General features: G+C 37.5%; 3 protein-coding genes and 1 non-coding gene across 5 annotated transcripts; 2 read left to right on the top strand and 2 right to left on the bottom strand.

The window, feature by feature from the left end:
* Window positions 1-5207: 5207 nt before the first annotated feature.
* LOC133872321 (fructose-1,6-bisphosphatase, chloroplastic-like) lies at window positions 5208-7545 on the bottom strand. The gene is made up of 4 exons (XM_062309809.1): window positions 6973-7545; window positions 6057-6281; window positions 5461-5967; window positions 5208-5359 (listed from the first exon to the last, which is right to left on the bottom strand). Exons 1-4 carry the CDS (start codon window positions 7411-7413, stop codon window positions 5288-5290), a joined length of 1245 nt encoding a protein of 414 aa, XP_062165793.1. The 5' UTR covers window positions 7414-7545; the 3' UTR covers window positions 5208-5287.
* TRNAE-CUC (transfer RNA glutamic acid (anticodon CUC)) lies at window positions 6374-6446 on the top strand. The gene has a single exon. It is a non-coding gene; the product is annotated as a tRNA-Glu (tRNA).
* Window positions 7546-14855: 7310 nt separating the features above from the next.
* On the top strand, window positions 14856-17802 carry LOC133874065 (uncharacterized). 2 transcript variants are annotated; one of them, XM_062311899.1, is made up of 7 exons: window positions 14856-15089; window positions 15200-15464; window positions 16062-16256; window positions 16361-17015; window positions 17104-17213; window positions 17297-17356; window positions 17451-17802. In XM_062311899.1, exons 1-7 carry the CDS (start codon window positions 14916-14918, stop codon window positions 17516-17518), a joined length of 1527 nt encoding a protein of 508 aa, XP_062167883.1. In that variant the 5' UTR covers window positions 14856-14915; the 3' UTR covers window positions 17519-17802. The 2 variants fall into 2 exon arrangements, with proteins under 2 accessions (XP_062167883.1, XP_062167882.1); XM_062311898.1 differs by having other exon boundaries at window positions 16337-17015; window positions 17451-17799.
* Window positions 17780-20104, bottom strand: LOC133874067 (fructose-1,6-bisphosphatase, chloroplastic-like). The gene is made up of 4 exons (XM_062311900.1): window positions 19496-20104; window positions 18789-19013; window positions 18214-18720; window positions 17780-17983 (listed from the first exon to the last, which is right to left on the bottom strand). The coding sequence occupies exons 1-4, from the start codon at window positions 19931-19933 to the stop codon at window positions 17912-17914; spliced, it is 1242 nt and encodes a 413-aa protein (XP_062167884.1). The 5' UTR covers window positions 19934-20104; the 3' UTR covers window positions 17780-17911.
* Between the last annotated feature and the right edge of the window lie 1654 nt (window positions 20105-21758).

Genomic DNA, 21758 nt, shown 5'->3' with positions numbered 1-21758 from the left:
AAAAGCGCTAACCACATCTGCGCTATCACCTTAAAAGGACTAGTCAATTTGAAGCTTTCCCTAGAATCACTTATAAAGCCCAGTTTCACCTAGTAACTAGGCAATGTGGGACTTAGCACCCATCTTCAGTAGGTCCACCAATTGAGCAGCCAATGCGGTCAAAGTCTCGGGGTTTCCCTTCGGCGCCTGGTTTCCCACATTTCTGCTATTCTCGTTCTCAGGGAGATTTCCTTGGTTGCGAGTGTGGGGTGCCATCTATGCAATTGATGTTATAAGCGTTAGTGTTAAAAAAAAATAGGGAATGATTCCCTAGCACTGAATACAAGACAAAAGGGATTGACTCTGCTAGGCCGGAATGTGATTCCCCATTACCCCACTAAGTCTATCTTAATGATCTGGCTCCTAAAGTCTATAACCCACAGGTCCCAGGATCGAAACCTGGCTTTGATACCAAAACTGTAACGCCCCCAAACCGCTAAGGGTTAGGTTCGTCAATTTCTTACACCAAACTGCAAAGATTCGTAAGGTCTGCCACAACCTAGCTAATATGCTGAATTAAATAAATTAAATAACAAAAATAATAAAGATTTTAAAACTTTGAGCTTTAATAAATGCGGAAACAGTTATTTCGAAATGAACAATTATGTTTGATTCAATAATTGAAAATCTAAAGAAAAACTAAATTTATTGTGCAATTGCACTTATTAAGGTAACTGAGATGCAATGTCCTAATGCTAGCCTAGATCCCATCCCGGCCGCCTAGGTCTCTCTGCTCATAACCTGAAAACAAAACAAAATAAGGGGTGAGCGAAAAATGCTCAGTAAGGTAACCCTCAACCATAAAACGGTTGAGTTAACTTCATTTTCTTTAAAACAATTATTAAAATACACTTGAAATCTAAATTTCTAGAATACAAATAAAAAATTCGGCATTTTACTTAACACATAAAATTACTGGTTGAAAAATAAATTTCTCATATGTAGGGCCCATGTACACTATTACGCCCTGTGTACTAGGGTTGCGCGGTCTACTGCGACCTCAAGCAGGTAAACTGTGGCCACAGGCCCTGCCCCGTCAGCTAATTAATTGAAGTGCACTTAGCATGACATAGGGATGGATCCGCTTTCTCTAAGTCCTTGAGCGGTTGCGCTTCCATCCAAGCAACGGTACCGAGCTTAATCTCTGCAAATCTCTGTGAATATATCTGGGGTCAAAATAATAGTCTCCTCCACACACGTGCCTCCTTTATAAAAATCTCATTCTCACAAATTATTCTTATTCCTTTGATAACTCTTGAGGCAACGTGTGGAAGGGTTTTTACTCTCCTTTTCTCATTAATTTCAAAAAGCTGTAACTTCCCGTCTCGGGAACCAACTACACAATTTACGAATAATTAGAAAAATCCTTTATAACCAAAGCTTCTTTTAAAACAGTGATTTCAAGATTAACATTTATACCGACAAATTTTCATCTCAAAACTATTTTTAAAACAGTCCTTCATGCATCAATATAATTTGAAATATAGAACAATAACAATTAATTGCAAATATGTTTTAAAAAAAAAGGATAAAGTAATATGACATAAAACAATTTGAAAAGGGATAGAGGATCCCTTACATCTCTGATTGCAATAAGTCGCTGGACTATCTCGACTGCTAACTAGTCACCTGGTACAGGTTTAAATAAATCAGTATCTCGTGCTAGACACTAAACTACACACTAACACCATTAAGATTTGTCTTGCTAACCTACTGAGAATGGATTCCCTAGGTATGTTTAACAACATTAATTATTCTAAAAATAATTAAATCATTAAATAAGTAATAACACATTTTCTTTTATTGACATTAGAAATATGACTTCATAAAGGTAATTGTCATCAGAAATATTTTATTTTATAATTATAGAGTTTAATAAATTCTGATATCACAAACTATACCCTTAAGTAAAATAATTTATAAAAATGATCCATGATTTTTAAGGAATTTACAAGAAGATTTGAATGTTTACATTAAACTACTTTGTACCAAAAATAGAATTTTTTTTTTTTTAGGACTATACATCTCTTTGTGAAAGAATTTAGGGCAAACCCAAATCTGTACATAAAACTAAAAAGAAAAGAAATAAAACAAAATAGACAACAATTTATCGATTCCCTAAAATAGCCACTGGCTGAATTGAAAAGTGAGAGGATTTCATAATCCAAAAATTCTGAATTGAGTTCGGCCAAGACAAAGAGAAGAGAAAAAAAAAAAAAAAAAAAAATATATATATATATATATATATATATATATATATATCTATATACCTCTCGGTGGTATTAGAAAAAGGAAAGAATAGGGGAAAAAAAAAAAAACAAAAGTCTTGGATGTATATTAAGTAGAAAGGCAAAATAACAAGGCCATGAAAAGAATAGTCAACAATACATGCTGGTATGAAAGTCAGTCACTGTCACCGAAAAAGAAAAGGAAGTAAAACACTAAGGACAAGAGGTGAGACTATTTGGCAACAACAAAAATAGAAGGAAAGAATGGAAAGAATACATGCTATGCCCATGATCAGTTAAAAAAATAAACAGACAAAAAGGCAAGGAAGAGTTAAAGCAGATCGTCCATACCTTGGAAGGAGGTGGCTGAGAGGATTTCTAGGGTGGAAGGGGAGAGTGACGGCTAATGGGTATATATAAGGGTTAGGGTTTTATTCTTTGACTGCTAGGGTTTTATATATTAAAACATGTGTTTTAATAAGAATAAAATTGCATAAAAATATAAGAACTGGTCCTCATATTTTTTTTTTATAAATATTAAATATAAAAGTGGAACTTAAATTGATATAAATTTATTAAATTTAAAAGCAGGTGTTTTAATAAAACATAGAAGCAGTTATTTAATAATAAGAAATAAAATTTTCATATGTAAAAAAAAAATCAAGTGTTTATTATTCGATTAACATGTGCAATAACAACCTCAGGGCGTACACCAGACGAACCAAAGCGCACGGCCCTAGTTCCCGATCTCGTCCAATGGCACAATACTGTCCACTTTTGGCTCCCCATATCAGACTTCCCAAGAGGTCACCCATCCTGGGATTGCTCTCGCAGCGGCTCGCTTAACTGCGGAGTTCTGATAGGTTCATTGCCATCACGGCTTTAAAACACGTTATGTCATAAAGGGTGCATTTATACATATAAGCACATCCTCATTCTCAGGCGATGTGGGACGTCACAATCACCCCCTCTTTTGGACCCAGCGTCCCCGCTGGCGTCCCTCATTGGGCTTGTGCACGCTCCCACCATCTCAGGCTGGACAATGGCTTTGATACCATTTATAACGACCCAAGGAAAAAAAAAAAAAAAAAAAAAAAAGCGCTAGCCACATCTGCGCTATCACTCCAAAAGGACTAGTCAATTTGAAGATTTTCTAAGAATCCATTATAAAGCCCAGTTTCACTTAGTAACTAGGCAATGTGGGACTTAACACCCATGAGTATCTTCTGTGAACTATTCATCTCTTCCCAATATGGGACTAGGGTGTTACAGCTGAAATGATAGGATTTGTTAATTTTTATATTAATATATGTTTATGCAGTTTTCAGTAGTCCAATGACGTGGTAACATCGAAGTCATCCCTTCGCCTGTGACTTGCAAGACAGCAAAGGTCTGCCAAGGGTTGGCCGACGAAGCCTCTTCCGATGATCAAATTAGTAAAGAGTCATGAGAGTGGAGAAATGGAGAGATTAAGCAATTTGAGATCAAATACCCCCTTTTGTTAATAATACGTGTATTTAAAAGTCCATTTTTCTCTGTTGACGTATGGGAAAAGCCTTGTGTTAATAATGACCTATCATAGTCTTCTGACACTATGTCAGGCACGGGATTCTATATTGACATCTTATATGATTTTTGACTTGTTTTGACTAGACTGATAAGTACTAAAGATTCTGATAATGTAGAGGATTTTAGTCATTCCCGATCTATACAATTCCAAGGTATCCCACTTGTATCCGGCTTCTGCCCAACCAACCGGGGGTAGGTACCAGACGTGCATATCGGGGCTAGGCCCTGGGTGTGTATACCGGGGGTACATCCCGGGGCCCAGTGCTCGGGGTCCACCTATCATGGGGTTAATAATTCCCCAACAATCTAGGCAGAAATGTTTCTTATAAAATTGCGTGAAATTAATTAAACTACTCTCTCCATCACAAAAGGCACATACTAAAAACTTCAACATTTGTTGATCTTAGAAGGTGCAACTGCATGTGAAGTGTCTTTCTTTCACTGCTTTCATCGTGTGCACTAAAAGCAATCCGATCTTTGCATGTTCTGTTTGAATATTCATATTGCTGAAAATCCTAGCTATATGACCATCAGATATAAGCAATTAATATAACTTGTCAATTTCTTCACAAGCTTGGTGTAAAATATGCTTAAAATCTTGTTTTTGTTAATGTTCCAACCAAAATATTACTGGGATATGGAGATTTCGGAATTAACAAGTTGTATTATGAAGGAAAACTATACAAAAAATATGTTGGGAGGTGAGGACTCGTATTGTGGGACAGGGGAAGTTTAAAGGAAATGATGAGAAAGTGGCCCTATGCAGTTCTGTCGAAGTGATCTAGTTTAGCATTCTGGCGTTGCTGCTGGATTTTTTTGGGTGCTGAACTTTCTGTATTTTTGCTGGTTTTGATCTTTGTGGTTCTGTTTTGTTGTGCTTCTGAAGAGCTGGCATTGAGAAGTGGATTTCTGCTTGTTTGTTGGCAGGTCTGGCTGGTTTTGCTGCTCTGTTCTGCAGGTTGGCTGGGTTTGGTTGTTATGGGTTTGTCCTGTGTTCCTGCTGAGCTGGTTTTGATAATGAGGAGTGTGTTGGGATTTATCTCACATCGCTAGTGGAAGGGGCTAGGTGGTCAGGCTATAATTGTGAGGGAAAGCCTCCCCTAATGAGTTATCTTTTGGGTTGAGAGAGGCCCAAGACTTCGTTAGGCTTTCTCTCACACTTATAAATTGATCACCCAACTCTTTTCACAACCGAGGTAAGATAAATCCCAACAGAGTGCGGGCCTGCTGCCTTCAATCTCAGAAGATTGAGAATATGGGTCTCTATAGATTGTTTAGGTTGTTTGTGGATGCTTTCTTTTGCATCTGTGTTCCAGCTCTTTGCCGGAGAGATATATGTTCTATTATTCATTTGTGTTTTGTTATAACAAATTTCATTCATCCAAAAAAGAAAAAGAAAAGTATTACTGGGATGAAACAAATTTACTTTCTCTTCTATTATCACATGTTAATCAAGCTAAATACTTCTCCAGTTTCTCCACTTCCTCCTGGCTTCCAATGTAAAGCGGAACACGTTGATGGATCTGTCCAACAAAAGGGAATAAAAACACAATCCTAGTTATTAAATTTACCAAGAAATTAGCTGCACAACCTCATATATATATAATTTTATAACTGTACTCACCTCAAGTGGTTTAATGTCAAGTACTCTGTTATGGCCATCTGATCCTTTCCCACCAGCTTGTTCCACTATGAAGCTCATCGGTGCACATTCATACAAAAGCCTCAGCTTCCCATTCTTGCTCTTCTTGTCTCTGGGGTACCCATAAATGCCACCATACAGCAATGTCCGGTGGAAGTCGCCGACCAAGCTACCGATGTACCGAGCAGAATAAGGCTTGCCAGTAGGGCCGGGGTCCTTGAGATCATCAATGTACTTCTTCAACTTGTCATCCCAAAGCTGATAGTTCCCTTCATTGAATGAGTAGATTTTTCCTGCTTTAGGTATCTGGATATTCTCCTGAGTTAACACGAATTCCCCGTACATTGGGTCCAAGGAGAATGCAAACACACCCTTTCCAATTGTTAGCACAAAGATGACGGAGCTTGAATACATGCAGTAGCCAGCAGCAAGAAGGTTGCTTCCTGGTTGGCACACGCTTACGACGCACCTCTGTTCCACGTTGTCAAGCTGCCAAATGCCATTATACGTTAAATTATTGATTAAATCCTTAATTTAAAATTGATTTAACGTACGTGAAGAGATGGAGGTTGACGTACAGTGGCATCGTCGCCATGATCAGCGAGACACTCATCATTTGGGCTGTATATTCCAAAAATAGAACCGGTGGACACTGCTGCATCAATGTTTGATGAGCCATCAAGAGGGTCAAATACAACTATGTAGTTGCCGGAGTAGCTCTCTTCCACTGCTACAGGCACATCCTCTTCCTCTGACGCTATGATCCCCGTTCTTCCACTTGATCTCAAGCAATTAGAGAAAACCTGTCATCAATGCCAAATTATTGTAGTTGTCCACATAATGGGACTAGAGAAAATAAAATATGCCTGCAAACTTGGATGGTCAAGAACATCATTCCGTTGTAGTCTAGTTGGTTAGTATACTCGGCTCTCACCCGAGAGACCCGGGTTCAAGTCCCGGCAACGGAAGTTTATCTTGTTTTGGGTTATTTTTCTGAAGGGCCATCAGGCCCATCACCAATGTTCCAAAGCCTTCCTAGCGATCGATGTTAATTAATGCTCTCAATGAAACACAAAAACAAAGCAATTCACATGTTAACCCATGTTGTTTGCTGTTTAGAGTCTATGGACGGGATGGTTATTAATCGGAAATAATGGGTAGTTGTCAATATTTATTAATATTATTTACTTTCACATAAATAACCAATTGTGCAGGCTTTTAAAACATATTATTTATGTGAAAATATGGTTAGAATATTAGTTAAAATTTATTATTGGATTCATAATTCAATTGTAATTTATTTAAAATTCAATAGTAATTTTTATTTTCACGTTAGAGGCTTTGCATTTAGCATTTTTTGTTGCCCTTTTTCCCATTATATTGCTCTTTTTTTTTTATTTAAAAAAAGAAAAAAAGAAAAAGAAAAGAAAAAAAGAAGAAGAAGAAAGAGAGAGAGAGAGAGAGAGAGAAAAAGAAAAAGGAAGCTATACAAACCTCATTCGAGACAACATCAAGTTTCTTCTGGTCCTCCCCTTGAATGTTAACAGCACCCTGAATCCCAGTGAGGTTGGAAATGCTAGCTCTCTGAACCAACGAAGCAATCTGCTTGCACGCCATGGAGATGCTGGACAGCACAATAGTGAGCTCGGCATCGATCACACCCGCCTGTTCTTGCTTCAACAACCAGTTCGTCAGCGTTTCAATCTCAAACGCACCCTTCTTCTTCTTCGCGCCCGCCTCTGTTGTGCCCACAGCCATGCACCGAACCCCGGCAGCGACATGTTTCTTCTTACTATTACTGTTGTTGGGACACGAAACGAGTGTCTTTGAGTCAAAAACGCATTGTTGGAAAGGAGAGAGGGAACGAGAGCTTGAGAATAGGAGATGCGATGGTGATCTCGTCGCTGTTGTTGCTGCTGCTGCTACTGAAACCATGGCGGCTTCTTCACTTTCTTGATTTTCTCCTCTTCCTCTTCTTCTTCTTCTTCTTCTTCGTCGTGTTCTTCTACTTGATTTTTTTCTCCAAGAAACAGAGATTGCGCACTGAAGGAGGGGATTGTGAGGTGGGTAACCATTTCTGATTCGACCGGTCCCACTTATCCTCGCCTCGGCGTTCCTTTATTCTGTGATCATGGTTTCGTTTAGGACTCCAATACGACGAGGGATTACACCTCAAGTTGGAAGGGTTGTATTGGGTTTGGGCCGAGGGTCCAATTCAAGCCCAATAAAATCGTTATGGATAATCTAAAGTCCAAGTCCATATAGTAAAATATTTATTCTAAAGGGCCTTCCTAAGAACGAGCCCATAACTCAAAAGGGTCAAAGATCCATTATCATTTCAAGCCTAAACGTCAAAGTGGAAAAATAAATTAAAAAAAGCCGATTATAGTTGAACAGTGACAAAAAATATTATAGTTTGAATGAATGACGTCAAATTTCAGATCTAGTTCTAGACCCCGAAAAAATATTCGATCTCGGTCTTTAACCTAACTGCCCCATATGGTATTTCCTACGCCAATTGTACAATTATCTCTTATGCTCTGTTTGATTCTGCGTAAAATTATTTTTAAAAAATGATTTTGACATTTTTCGGTATTTGGTAAGGACGAAAATAATAGTCAATTGAAAAAAATTTCTGTTTAACCGAAAATACTTGATAAATTTTGTGCCATATTCTAACGATCTTCACCGGAATCCAGCACCAATTGAATAAAAATATTTATAAAAAATAAATTTTTTATATTATTTTACATTAATATTTTTTTATGTTGTGAATACAATTTGATTTTTATAAATTAATATGATTGAATAAAAATATAAAAAAATATTTGTAATTTTCCATATGCGCTAAATATCGAAAAATGATTTCAATAGAAAATATTTTTTCTGAAATATGATTTTCCTGAAAATATTTTATTACATAAACCATTTTACAACGAAACAAACAGAGCATAGTCTCCTTAGCTTCATCATAAGCCGGTAAGGAGCTAAGTTAAAATGAATTTCTTGATACCCACATTGTCCACTATGTGCCGCTACAATCAGCTTCGTTGACAGTATTTTTGATTGCCTTCTCCGCCATTAAGGATCATTTATGGAGCTATGGTTGGATTGCTATTAAGATTGAGTTTTTTTTTTTTTTTTTTTTTTTTTTTTTTTTTTTTTTATGTTTTGTATTTCAGATTCTGTAATTTACTGTTTTTGTATTTTTGTGTCTATTTGTTCTTACTCATCTAAAAAAAAATGATAATAAATAAAGGGAAAATTACATCATTGGTTCATGTGGTTGGCCTAAATTACAAATCACTTCCTCTAATATCAAAATTAATTCAGAGATCATTGTGGTTGACTCAATTTACAAATCGCTAGCAAGAGTCAAATTCTGTTAGACGTCACGTCAGCGCCAATAAGATGGTCACACGTATCAATCATAATATATATATATATATATAAAATAATTATTTTATTTTATTTTTTTAAAATGAAATTATAAAACGGGCAGCCATCCATTTGGGGGTGGCCTGACCACTTCCAACCACTAGGGGAGGCCTCGCCACCCTAGAGGTGGCCAAGGGTGGCACGCGGCCACCCCCAGGAGCCGGGGATGGCTGCCCAACCAACAACTTACTGGTTGTTATCAGTGGGGGTGCTTAATTATTAGCTTGAGTTTTTTTTTTACAAAAAAATGTATATTAATCTTTCTATTTCTTGTGTTGTCAACAAACAAATGAAAAAAAATTATTATTCGTATTCAATTCTTATAATCTTAGTAATATACATTCCTATGAGCAAGGCATATGATCGGGTGGAATGACGTTTTCTTGAAACAATCATCACAAAGTTGGGATTCTCCCCCAGGTGGATAAAATTGATAATGATCTGTGTGAGTACAGTGCGCTATTCGGTGATAGTTAATGGAAACCTGGTGGGGAATATTCACCCTACGTGAGGGATCCGGCAAGGGGATCCAATCTCACCCTACTTGTTTCTCATTTGTGCTAAGGCGCTGAGTTCCCTCCTCAATCAAGCTGAGCAAGTGGGTACTATTACAGGGGTTCCAACTTCTCCAAAGGGTCCTAAGCTCAATCATTTATTCTTTGCAGACGATAGTCTGATTTTTTGCAAAGCCAGTTCTGTGGAATGGAGGAGCGTGCTGGGTATTCTGGAAACATATGAGGAGGGGTCGGGTCAGAAATTAAATTTCCAAAAGACGACAGTGTTTTTTAGTAGAAATACAAGTGCAGCAAAGAGGCAGGAAATTCTTAATTTGTCAGGGCTTTCCGAGGCAACCCGATATGATACTTACTTATGATTACCATCTCTGATTGGTAAATCCAAACTGCAAGTTTTCAATTATATTAAGTCAAGAGTGGAGAAGAAGCTGAGCAACTGGAAGGTTAAATTTTTATCTCAAGCTGGAAGGGAAATTTTGCTTAAAGCTGTGGTTCAGGCCATCCCAACTTTTTGTATGAGTGTGTTCCTTCTTCCTTAAACCCTATGTAGAGATCTTAATCGGTTGATGCAGGATTTCTGGTGGAGCCACTTGGCAAAGTCCTAAAAAATTCATTGGATGAGCTAGGAGAAAATGGGGAAAGCAAAATCTATGGGAGGGCTCGGATTTAGAGACCTCTCTATTTTCAACAAGGCGCTTTTGGCAAAACAGTTATGGAGATTCTAGCAAAATCCAGACTCCCTTGTTGCTCAAATTTACAAGGCAAAGTATTTTCCTAGAAACACAATTTTGGAAGCTACCATGGGAAACAAGCCCTCCTATGCTTGGAGGAGTTTGCTAGCTGCCAGTGATCTTTTGAGACAAGGTTTGGTGTGGCGTGTGGGGAATGGGTTAAGTATTCCAATTGGGGGGCTAGATGGTTGCCTACACCTACTTCCTTTTCGATGCAAACAGCCCCTAGGATGCTACCATTTAATTTCATTGTATCTTGCCTTATTGACTTGGATACCAAACGGTGGAATTTGGAGTTAGTATCGGTTCTTTTCAATGAAGAGGAAGCTTGGGTTGTATCAAATATTCCACTCAGCCCGGCTCTCTCTCCTGACAGGTTGGAGTGGCAGGGAACCTCTAATGGCCTTTTCTTTGTGCGCAGTGCATATCACATAGGGAAAGAAATTCATCAAAGATCATTGGGAGCATGCTCAAATTATGGTAAGGAGGAAGATATCTGGTGTGTAATCTGGAACCTTAAAGTCCCAAATACTGTGAAGGTCTTCATGTGGCGTGCATGCCATGATATTTTGCCAACTATGGTAAATCTGTTTAAAAGGAAGGTGGTGGAGACTCCCTTATGCCCTTGCTGCAAATTGGAGGAAGAAACTATCATTCATGCTCTTTGGTCATGTCCGGCCTCAAGGGATGTCTGGGGCTGTGGACCGAATTTTTTTCAAAAGTCCTACTCCTGGGGAGCTACTATCTTGGAAATAATTGAGGGTTTTATGGGCAGGTTCAGGGGTGAAGACATGGATTTAATGGCAGTATTAGCTAGAATAATTTGGCTGAGAAGGAATACATTAGTCTTTGAAGGTTTGCTCATACCTCCTGCAAAGGTGTTTTCTTGTGCTGCTGAGAATTTATAGGAGTTTACCTTGTGTCAGCAAGAGGAACATCGTGGATCCTCCCTTCAAGAACAAGATATGTTGCCTGCAACCAAGGTATGGCAGCCCCCTTCACCGAATTTGATTAAGGTTAATTGGGATGCAGCAACTAATATAAATGAGGGTTGTATTGGCATTGACATTGTTGCGAGGAATTGCGGGTGCCATGTCTTGGGAGCAAAAAGTATGTATTTTTCTTTGGCAGTTGATGCGAAGATAGCAGAAGCGATGGCGGCCATTTATGCGGTCCTGTTTTGTAAGGAGGTGGGTTTTCTTGATATGATCTTTGAAGGGGATGCTTTACAAGTAGTCCGGGAAATGAATTCAAAACCCCCTTATACTAGCCGAATAGGTCATTGTGCATAGAGTTTTCAACAGGAACGTGTTGGTTTGAGATATTCTACTTTTGCACATGCTTAAAGGGAAGCCAATAGGGTAGCTCATGCCCTTGCTCGATATGCGATGTCATGTAAGATTGATAATGTTTGATTAGAGGATATACCTCCTTTTATTTTGGCGATTGTAACTAGGGAATTTGTGGTCCCTAGACCCTAATTTGGGGGTGAGTTTTTTCAATGAAATAGAATCATGATTTGTTCAAAAAATGAAAAAAGAAATAAAAGAAAGTAATTTACATTCTTATACCTAGGTAATCATCATTCTATCGTAACAAACGTGCACTAAACGAGTTCCCGTGGACAAAATTAAAAAGAAGAGAGAAAAAAAAAACTTAGGACAAAGTTTTATTCTAAATTGAGTTAGAATAATTTACTCAAATTCAGTCTTTTAAATTGACATTATCCAAAAATGCATGTGATTATTAATTACATACTTTTTTAAAAATACATATGAGAGTCACATATTTTGTTAAAAATGCATGTGAGAATTAAAAATGAATGTAATTCTCACATGCATTTTTAAACACATGTTAATTTAATAGACTAGATTGAATAAATTTTTTTGAACTCAATCACATACATTTTGGACACATATCAATTTAAAATACTAAATTTGAGAAAATTCTTCCAACTTAATTTGGATACGTGTCGAAAAACCTGTATTAATTAAAAGGATTACTAACAATAACCACTAAATGCATTTCAAAATAAAACGACAACACAAAAATCCCTTGGTCCAAGCTCATGTCTGATTATAATATGAATTTGTCACTTTCATAAAACAACGAAGATAAAAGAATAATTTAGAAACACGGTCCACATCGATATTATATAAATATTTTTATCGCATAATTATTCAATAATGTTTACGTGGGATTAATCATTGTTAAATAATAATAATATTAAAAAAATTAAGAATTTATTGAAACTGTCATATCAGCATTGTGGAATAGTTGTTAAATAAAAATATGGTATGTAACAAGGCGTATACTTGCGCGCAAATTTTAATCACCAGCATCCGCTATCTGCACATGTGGATTGCAAAAACCATTATCTCCAAATGTGGATGCAGATAACAGTTTTAATGTATGTGAATGCGATTCGTATACTATTTATATATAATATATATTTTTAATGTTTTATATATAAATTATGTTTAACAAATTCATCAAAACGACGTTGTTTTGGTGTTTAATACCAAAATGACGTTGTTTTTGATTATGTATAGGTTATCTTTATATTGGTTTGGTTGATTGTATTACTTTCTCGTGTAACACTAGGTTAAAAAGGCAAAAGTAATGTGAAATTAATATATTTTCAAAAGATTATGGCTTAAAAATATATTAAAACAAGCCCAAAACACTAAAAATCATACTAAATTATTTTTAAAATTGTTTCAAATAAGCTTTAATAGAGACCCAAAGAAGACTCGAAAGACGAAAATATGCTCATTATCTAATATGTGAATAGCAAATAATAACCGTATTTAATAATCGCGCGAATGCGATTAGTAAAAAATTGATGCGGTCGGGAATGCAGATCTTTAAAAGTGATATCCACATTTTGCAGATACAAATATTGCAAATAAAAATGGATACACCGTTGAGAATATATAAAATTTCATTTCTTTCTGATTTAAATTACAAAAATTAAAAAAAAAAAAAAAAAAAAACAAGAAGAAGTATGTCTTGCCACGTCAGGGTGTAAAAGTGGGTGTAAAAAAGTGTGTGTAAGTGTAGCAGCCCTCTTCTACGATTTCCATGTATTTTTTAGTTATCTGGTGGACATAATTTGTATTTCTATGATTATGGATACGTAAATATATTGTCTTCTACCCATTTAAGTGTAGATTCTATGCGCTTTGTTTGATTTGTTGTTGCATAGGGTGATTCATGGATGGTAACAGTGATCATCATGGTGTTGGGTTCCTTTTCTTGAGACGTTGATTGATCAATGGAACTTAATGTAGAAAGTTTTTTTTTTTTTTTTTTTTCCTTGGGGGTGGTGGGGTTCATAGCACTTGAAAATGCTGGGAGCAGAGGTGGAAGGGATGCTTTCTTTGATTTTGGTGATCCTTTTGCTGGTTACGGGGGCTTTGGGGGGTAATAGAAGATTAAAAAATTACTCTTGTACAATAGTTGTGCAAGGTCTTAGAGATATAGAATTGGTCCCATGTGGTGGAGGGTCCCGCGTGGAACCCATCTCATGTCTCTAGAGTGGTGCACAACAATTATGCACCAATTACTCCTCTAGAAGCTTAATGCCAAGCTTTTTTGGAGGGAGGAATTCATTTGATGACCCTTTCTTAAACTTATTTGACTGACCATATGTAACTATGTGCAACAGGTCGAACTTAGAAGTTGTCTATCATTATATGCTTATTTTAAACGAAAAGTACTTGATTTTGGATTTTCGGTCTTTTTTTTTTTTATTATTTTTTATTATTTTTTTATTTTTTATTGATTCCAGCAAGGCCAACTTCACCAACCTTGTAACCAAACCATTGCAGCAGTGAATCATTCATTTTTGTCAGTTTTTGAGGGAGAGGGGGCGGCGGGCAGTTGTGTCGACTTCAAATGTGAGGGTTAGGGTTCGTCGTTTAGCCGCAAATGCGGAAAGAGAAGGGGAGTCTTTCAAAACTATGTTGCTTCAATTGTAATGAAACAACGTCGCATTTTTTATTTATTTATTTTAAAAATAGATCAAACGAAATGGTCTCATTTCTGTCCTGAGAAAACGATGTCGTTTTGTTTATGTCACTTCAATTAATCAGTCGATTAAAGGGAGGTTCAATATCATTCCAACTGTCAGAACTAAATTTTATACTGACTACTTAACCAAAATTAGTTGGTAGGCAGTCGGTAAGAGGTCGGTAGACGGTAGTCAGATATTTTGCCCCCACCTAATTGCATGTAGGGCCTACAAATGAAAATTGGTTTGGTACAAATTTGATAAATGTTTTGGAAAAAACAAAAATTTATAAATATTTTTACAAAATTAAATAAAATTTATATATATATATATAAAATTTTTATTTGTTATACACATAATTAGCATCCCCTACGCACAGAATTGATCCGAACTATATATATTACACAAAACATAACCTTCTAAATTTTCACATGCTCCTAATCCCTCTCATAACCTTCCCGCAGGAAAAACAAACAAAAGGGAAAGGGAAAATGTGTAGAGTGAGGGGAGAGCCCAGCCCAAACTCTGAAAAAAGTAACCGCCAAAGCTTCCTAATCCCTCTCTTCCTCCAAAAATTTCAAAAAACTCCCGCGTCTTTCACTCCCTCGTCCCCCTTCCTTTTTTCTTTCACTCGCCAGCCGCCCAAGAGCTAAAAATTTTATTTATGTCTTTCTTCTTCCTCCACGACCTTCTCTGAAACCAAAACTACTTCTTTTATCTTTCTCTTTCTCTTAGGAAATGAGGAATAGATCCAGAGCTAAAAAGCCAGAGACTTTCGGTAAGGGGAAGGTGACCCCGATCCAGGTCGCATTCATCGTGGACCGCTATCTATTAGACAACAAATACTCCGAAACTCGCTCCGTTTTCAGAACCGAAGCTTCTTCTCTCATCTCCAATTCTCCCGTTCGAGAGGTACCCATTTTGCATTTTGTCAAACACCTGTGTTTTATTTTTCTACCAACTGGCTTTTGATTTTTGTTAGGAAATCTGAGAATATTTGTGGGTTTCTTGCTTTTTGACAGGCACCCAAGAGCCTGTTGAGTTTGGGGGCGATGTTGAACGAATATATCTGTTTGAAGGAGCAGAAGGTGATGGTGGATCAGGAAAGGGTCCGTTTGGAGCAAGAGAAATGCCGGGTCCAGACGCTCTTGCAGGGCATGCAAGCTGTCATGAACACTTACAATTCCAGCGGAGCCTTCCCGTCGCAGCTGAATATCTCCAACGGCGCCACCAGATCGGCGATTGTGGCGGTTCCACAACCAGTCCTACGAAATAGTTCTCCTTCAGGTACAACCCTAAGCCCAAGTTGTTAGTCCTGTCCGATGTGCATAATTTGAAAATATTATTGACAAAACTTAGCATAGTATCGTATGGTATCTCAGAGCTAGATCTCCAGAGGTTGGGCTTATAGATCTATTTCGAGCTTTTATTGTTTTTTGCATAGATTGCTAGAAGGTAATGCTGACAAGTCATTAGGGTTTATACTAAGTCGGTCTCGATATATTTGATTCTAAGTGGATTGGGGAAAACATAGGCGAATTGATTAGGATTTTTCCAATTTTGGGAGATATCAAAGGAACTAATTATGATGATAAAGATCCAGTTTTGATTTATCTGTGGTATCCCAAATTGCATTGAATTGGATCGTGAATGTCAAAAACTCGGTCGTGACATTATGAATTGTGCTCGGAGATTAACTTGTTAGGGTCAACTTGTTATACGAAGAATGATTATCAATTATGCTCCAAATTATGTACCTTATTCTGTATGTCCTTCCTACTGAATTGTCATCACACTATGAATCATGAAGACAATCTTTGGATAGTTTCCTGAAAAATTTGCTATCGTTTAGTGACTTTGTTTGTCTTGGTGCCCACCGATTAGGTTGCCCAGTAAGCAATACAACTGTTAATCCAGTGTCCACGCCTGCCAACACCATTATGAAGCCCGGAAGTTTATCCTCACCAATCACAGACCCCTCTGTTAAAAAGAGAAAGGACGACAAAGTTTCTCTGGATGCGCCTCAAGCTGCAAAGAGATCTCGCAGTAAGGTGCCCGCCAGGAACATCCCAAAAAAAGGTAATTTTTACTCGGGCTTGTAACTCTTATGCTTCTTATTTCCAGTCCCCAAACGATTTTGATGTCCATTCTTCTGGCAGGTGTGAATACACTTCCGCAATCAGATAATGCAGTTGAATGCCAGGAAATTGCTCAACCCTCTTGTGCAATTCGATCATCACCTGATAACTGTCTTCCTGATGAACCATTGGTTCAAGGATCCAGTGTTGCTAAATGTTTGTTCAACCGGCCTTTGCTCTCTATCCCAAGCAATTCATCGGACCCCAAGACACCTGTGAGACCGAACTCCTCTCCAAGTGATAAATCCACATCTCCTCTGGAGATCTCTTCCAGTGCAACTTGCAGTAACAGAAACACTTCTCAAGTGATCACCCCGACTCGTTGCACTGTAATCTCTTCCAAGAGAGTTACGGTGAGCCCAAACAGTCAAATACTGTATTCCATGGAGAGAAGCCATTGCATTTCTGCTTCATCACCAATCAAGACAAACTTGAAGAGGCAGAGTAAGAGGGATCATGTAAAAGGAAGGCTAGATTTTGATGTTTCTGATGTGGCAACAAATTCAGACAAACCAACTGTCGGTGAAATTTCTACATCTGAGTCTGGAAAGGAAGTGGACATTTTTGACATTGATTTTCCTAACTTAGATGCACTTGGAGATTTCTCCTTCTCTGAAATGTTAGGAGATCTTGATCTAGACTTGGAAGGAGTTGACTATAGTTGCCATCCAACCCTGGGTTCTTCTTTCAACATTTCAGGGTATTGTTTCACTTCGAGTCTACTGTATTTCTTATTTGCTTCTGTCGATCCGACTCCTTTTTCTGACCTTTCTACATTTTGCATGAAGTTCATCATCTCTTGAATCGGTGGATGTTAATGTGGAGGCCAATCAACTTATGTCAGAATATTCATCAACTATGACAGAAGTATTGTCTGAGAAAGGCATGAATATCAATGGTGATAAAATTGTTCTTCTACATTATTTCAGTTTTAATGCAATCCATTTATTGTAAATTTATTGAGTTGATTTACTTCTGCAGGCTCCGATTCTCTGACTGCAGTGAAGTCCATAACAAAATGCATAACAATTTTAAGCCCTGGTAAGCTCATTTTTTTATATTCTTCTTTCGCTATGTTTCCTCTCATTTTTGTTTGAAGACTTGAGAATAATTAACACGTTCTTTGAAATTGCAGCAAAAAGTCGTAGGAGTTCTCTGCATGGGGATTATTACTCAGAAGAAACTAACTGCTTAAAGGAATGATTCTTAGGCTAACATGGAAACTCTGTTAACAGCAAAAGATATTTAACTGTGTTAATGTTTTGAACGACAATTAACAGAAGCTGTCTTTGTTTTGGTACAGCGTTAGACTACTGATTCATTCCCTAGAATTCCATTTTCTAGTTGACATCCTACAGCAGTAATATGTCTTTGTTGGATTTACACTCTCTCCGTTTACTGGGTGTTGTATTTCTTGACAATGGATTGTACATTTTTATGGAGGTTGCTGTTGACAAGTTGATATGGAAGATTTGAATTCTTTTAATAGAAATTTTGGTTACATGTACTTATTTTCCCCCTTTCTCTGTTCAAGTGTGATGAAAGGCCAAGCATATTCATAGGAATAAATAGAATAGAAAATAAGGGCAACAAGGATCAAGCCAAGTAAGTTTGCAGTTTTTCTACTTCATCTGGACTTCCAATGAAAATTGGTGTACGCTGGTGAACCTGTGAAAGAAAAACAAAGTAAATGTCAGCTTTTTACATTTTCCATCATAGCGAGACATTTCTTTTGGTTAAAGAAGCTCTGTATTTATGTGTTTAGCTCCTGTTGTAGCACATCTCATGCACAAATTTCGAATGTCCTGTTTAAGTTTGTTATATAAATTAATAGCAGAACTATGTCGATTGTGCAAAAAGTTATTGACAATGAGAGGCTTTTGCAATTATATCATTACCTCCTCTGGTTTGATGTCCAGTATTCTCTGGTGACCATCTGTTGCTATTCCTCCTGCTTGTTCTACTAGATAACTCATTGGTGCGCACTCATACAAGAGCCTCAAGTTCCCATTTTTGCTATTCTTGTTCTTGGGGTTCCCATATATGCCACCATATAGCAACATCCTATGAATTTCCCCAACAAGGCATCCTATGTAACGGCCAGAATAGGGCTTGCCATTATTGCCTGGTTGCCTGAGGTGGGTAAGGTATTTCTTCAGTTTTTCATCCCACAGGTCATAATTACCTTCGTTGAATGAATATATTTTTCCTGATTTTGGAATCTTTATATTCTCATGTGTTAAAACAAATTCCCCATATGAGGGGTCCAAGGTGAATGCAAACACTCCTTTCCCTAATGAGAGTGTAAAGACAACTGAGCTTGAATACAGGCAATAGCCAGCCGCCAGTAGGTTGCTGCCTGGCTGGCAAACATTGACGATGCATTTTTGTTTTGCTTGATCGAGCTGTGTTGTTACAGAGTTGAACAATTAAGCAGAGAAGAATAAGAATGGAAATGGTATGAGAGGATTACCGTGGAGTCATCGTCAATGTTAAAGAGACATTGCTTGTCAGGGGCATATATGCCAAAGATGGAGCCAGTAGTTAAGGCAGTATCAATGTTGGCAGATCCGTCAATAGGGTCAAACACGACAATGTAGTGTCCTGAGTAGGTTTCCTCCACCGCAACAGGTACATCTTCCTCCTCTGATGCTATAATCCCTGTGCGGCCGCTAGACCTTAGGCAGTTGCAGAACAACTTCAAATTAACAACCTCTGATCAATAATTGTTTTCATCAAAGCTTAAAATGTTGTGTGGATAATGCATCAAGTGCTAAAACTGCATTGGGATTATGTGAAAATCTTAAGTCTTTTCCGTATGAATGTTGGGAGTATATTTTGTGAGTATTGAAGCTTAGAATCGAATACTAGTTACAATATATAGCGTATGGTTATAGAACAGGATCCTGCAATTGGCCATGCACAATTCAGACAGTTTTCACAAAGTGGGCAGGTGCAGTTCGAAGTGGGGGGTCACCTGCCCTTCGGCACAGGTAGATTCCGCACCTTTCGTAATTGCGTGTAATTTGGACAGCCGATTAGAGCAACTGGTGAGACATATCTAGCTGTGCGCAACAACTATGGTCTTAAATGTTTATAGAGTAGTTGCGAAACATTAAGCAAAAGTTAACACAGACGATGGTTTGATAATAATTGATAAAACGTCGACGTAAAACGAACCTCGTTGGAGATAACGTCAAGTTTCTTCTGATCTTCGCCTTGGACATTGATTGTGCCATGAGCCCCGGTGAGATTGATAATGCTTGACCTCTGAAGCAGCGAAGCAATCTGCTTGCATGCCAAAGAGATGCTTGAAAGCACGACAGTGAGCTCGGCGTCTATGTTACCGGCTTGTTCTTGCCTTAGCAGCCATGTCGTTAGGTTTTCGATTTGGAACTCGTTCTTCTTGTCCTTCGTTTGGGGTTTGGTCTCTGCGACAGTCACTGTGGATCCCGCTACTTTGCATAGGATCTTGGACGTGCCATTGCTTGTGACTGTTTGCACCAGGTTGCCGCGGAGATAGAAAGTAGAGACACGAAACTTAGAAGAAGAAAGAGAGTTGGAGAAGAGGGATGGTGATCTCGTCGCTGTTGTTGCTGCTGCTGCTACTGAAACCATGGCGGCTTCTTTACTTTCTTGATTTTCTCCTCTTCTTCTTCTTCTTCTTCGTCGTGTTCTTCTACTTGATTCTTTTCTCCAAGAAACAGAGATTGCGCACTGAAGGAGGGGATTGTGAATTTGTGAGGTGGGTAACCATTTCTGATTCTTCCGGTCCCACTTATCCTCGTCTCGGCGTTCCTTTTTTCTGTGATAATGGTTTCGTTTAGGACTCCAATACGACGAGGGATTACATTCTCAAGTTGGAATGGTTGGATTGGGTTTGGGCTGAGGGTCCAATTGAAGCCCAATAAAATCTTTATGGATAATCTAAAGTCCAAGTCCACATCGTAAAATATTTACTCTAAAGGGCCTTCCTAAGAACGAGCCCATAACTCAAAAGGGTCAAAGTGGATAAATAAAAAGCCTATTATAGTTGAACAGAGACAAAAAATAAAATAAAATTATAGTTTGAATGAATTACGTCAAATTTCAGATCTAGTTCTAGACCTAAAAAAATATCATTTTTTTTTTTTTTTTTTGACATGTCCACACAAGAGGGGGAGGGGGGATTCGAACTAGTGACCTCCGCTTTATGAGGCGTGGTCTCCAGCCGATTGAACTACCCATTGGGGACTAAAAACATATTCAATCTCGGTTTTTAACCAATCTACCCCATATGGTATTTCCTGCGCTATTGTATAATTATTTCATAGTCTTTTTAGCTCAATCATAAGTTGGTTAGGAGTTAAGTTAAAATGAGTTTTCTGATACTCACATTGTACGCTATGTGCCGCTACAACTACTTTCGTTGACAACATTCTCGATTGCCTTCTCTGCCATTAAGGATCCTCTCTGGAGCTATGGTTGGATTGCTGCTAAGTTTGAGTTTTCTTTTTGATGTTCAATATTTTGGATTATGTAATTTAGCGTTTTTGTATTTTTGTTTGTATTTCTTCTTACTCATCTAAAAATAAATGATAATAGATAAAGAAAAAACTGCATCATTGATCTTTGTGATTGGCCTAAATTAGAAATCGTTCCATCTGGTATCAAAATTAATTCAGAGATCCTTGTGATTGGCTTAGTTTACAAATCGCCCCCTAGAGTCAAATTCTGTTAAAATTTTTGACAAATTCCGTTAGACGCCACATTAACGCCAATAAGATGGTGACACGTATTGATCATAATATATATATATATATATATATATATATTTAAAAAAAATTGAAAATAGAAAACGGGCAACCACCTCAACCCCTGGGGGAGGTCATGCACCACCCTAAAAGTGGCCGAGGGTGGCACGTGGCCACCCTAGCAGCCAGGGGTAGCTGCCCAACCAACAGCTTACTGGCTGCGGTTGGGGTACTTAATTGTTAGCCTGAGTTTTTGTTTTTAGTTTTTTATTTTTATTTTTATTTCTATTTTTACAAAAAATGTATATTAATCTTTCTATTTTTTATGTTGCCTCCAAACAAATGAATAAGAATTGTTATTTGTATTCAATTCTTATATTCTTAGTAATACTCATTCAGGTAATCATCATCCTAACGTAATAAACATGCCCTTAATGAGTTCCTGTGGACAAAATTAAAAGGAAGAGAACAAAAAACTTAGGACAAAGTTTTCTTCTAAATTAAGTTAGAACAATTTACTCGAATTCAGTCTTTTAAATTGATATCATCCAAAATACATGTGATTATTACATACATTTTTAAAAATACATATAAGAATCACATATCTTGTTAAAGATGTCTGTGAAAATTAAAAATGAATGTGAATCTCACATCCATTTTCAAACTCATGTTAATTTAATAGATTATGTTAGAGAAATTTTTTCGAACTC

The sequence above is a fragment of the Alnus glutinosa genome, chromosome 7 (assembly GCF_958979055.1).
Source record: "Alnus glutinosa chromosome 7, dhAlnGlut1.1, whole genome shotgun sequence".
NCBI classification, from domain to species: Eukaryota; Viridiplantae; Streptophyta; class Magnoliopsida; order Fagales; family Betulaceae; genus Alnus; species Alnus glutinosa.
Note: the sequence above shows the minus strand (reverse complement) of the source record. Positions and strands in the feature narration are given on the sequence as shown.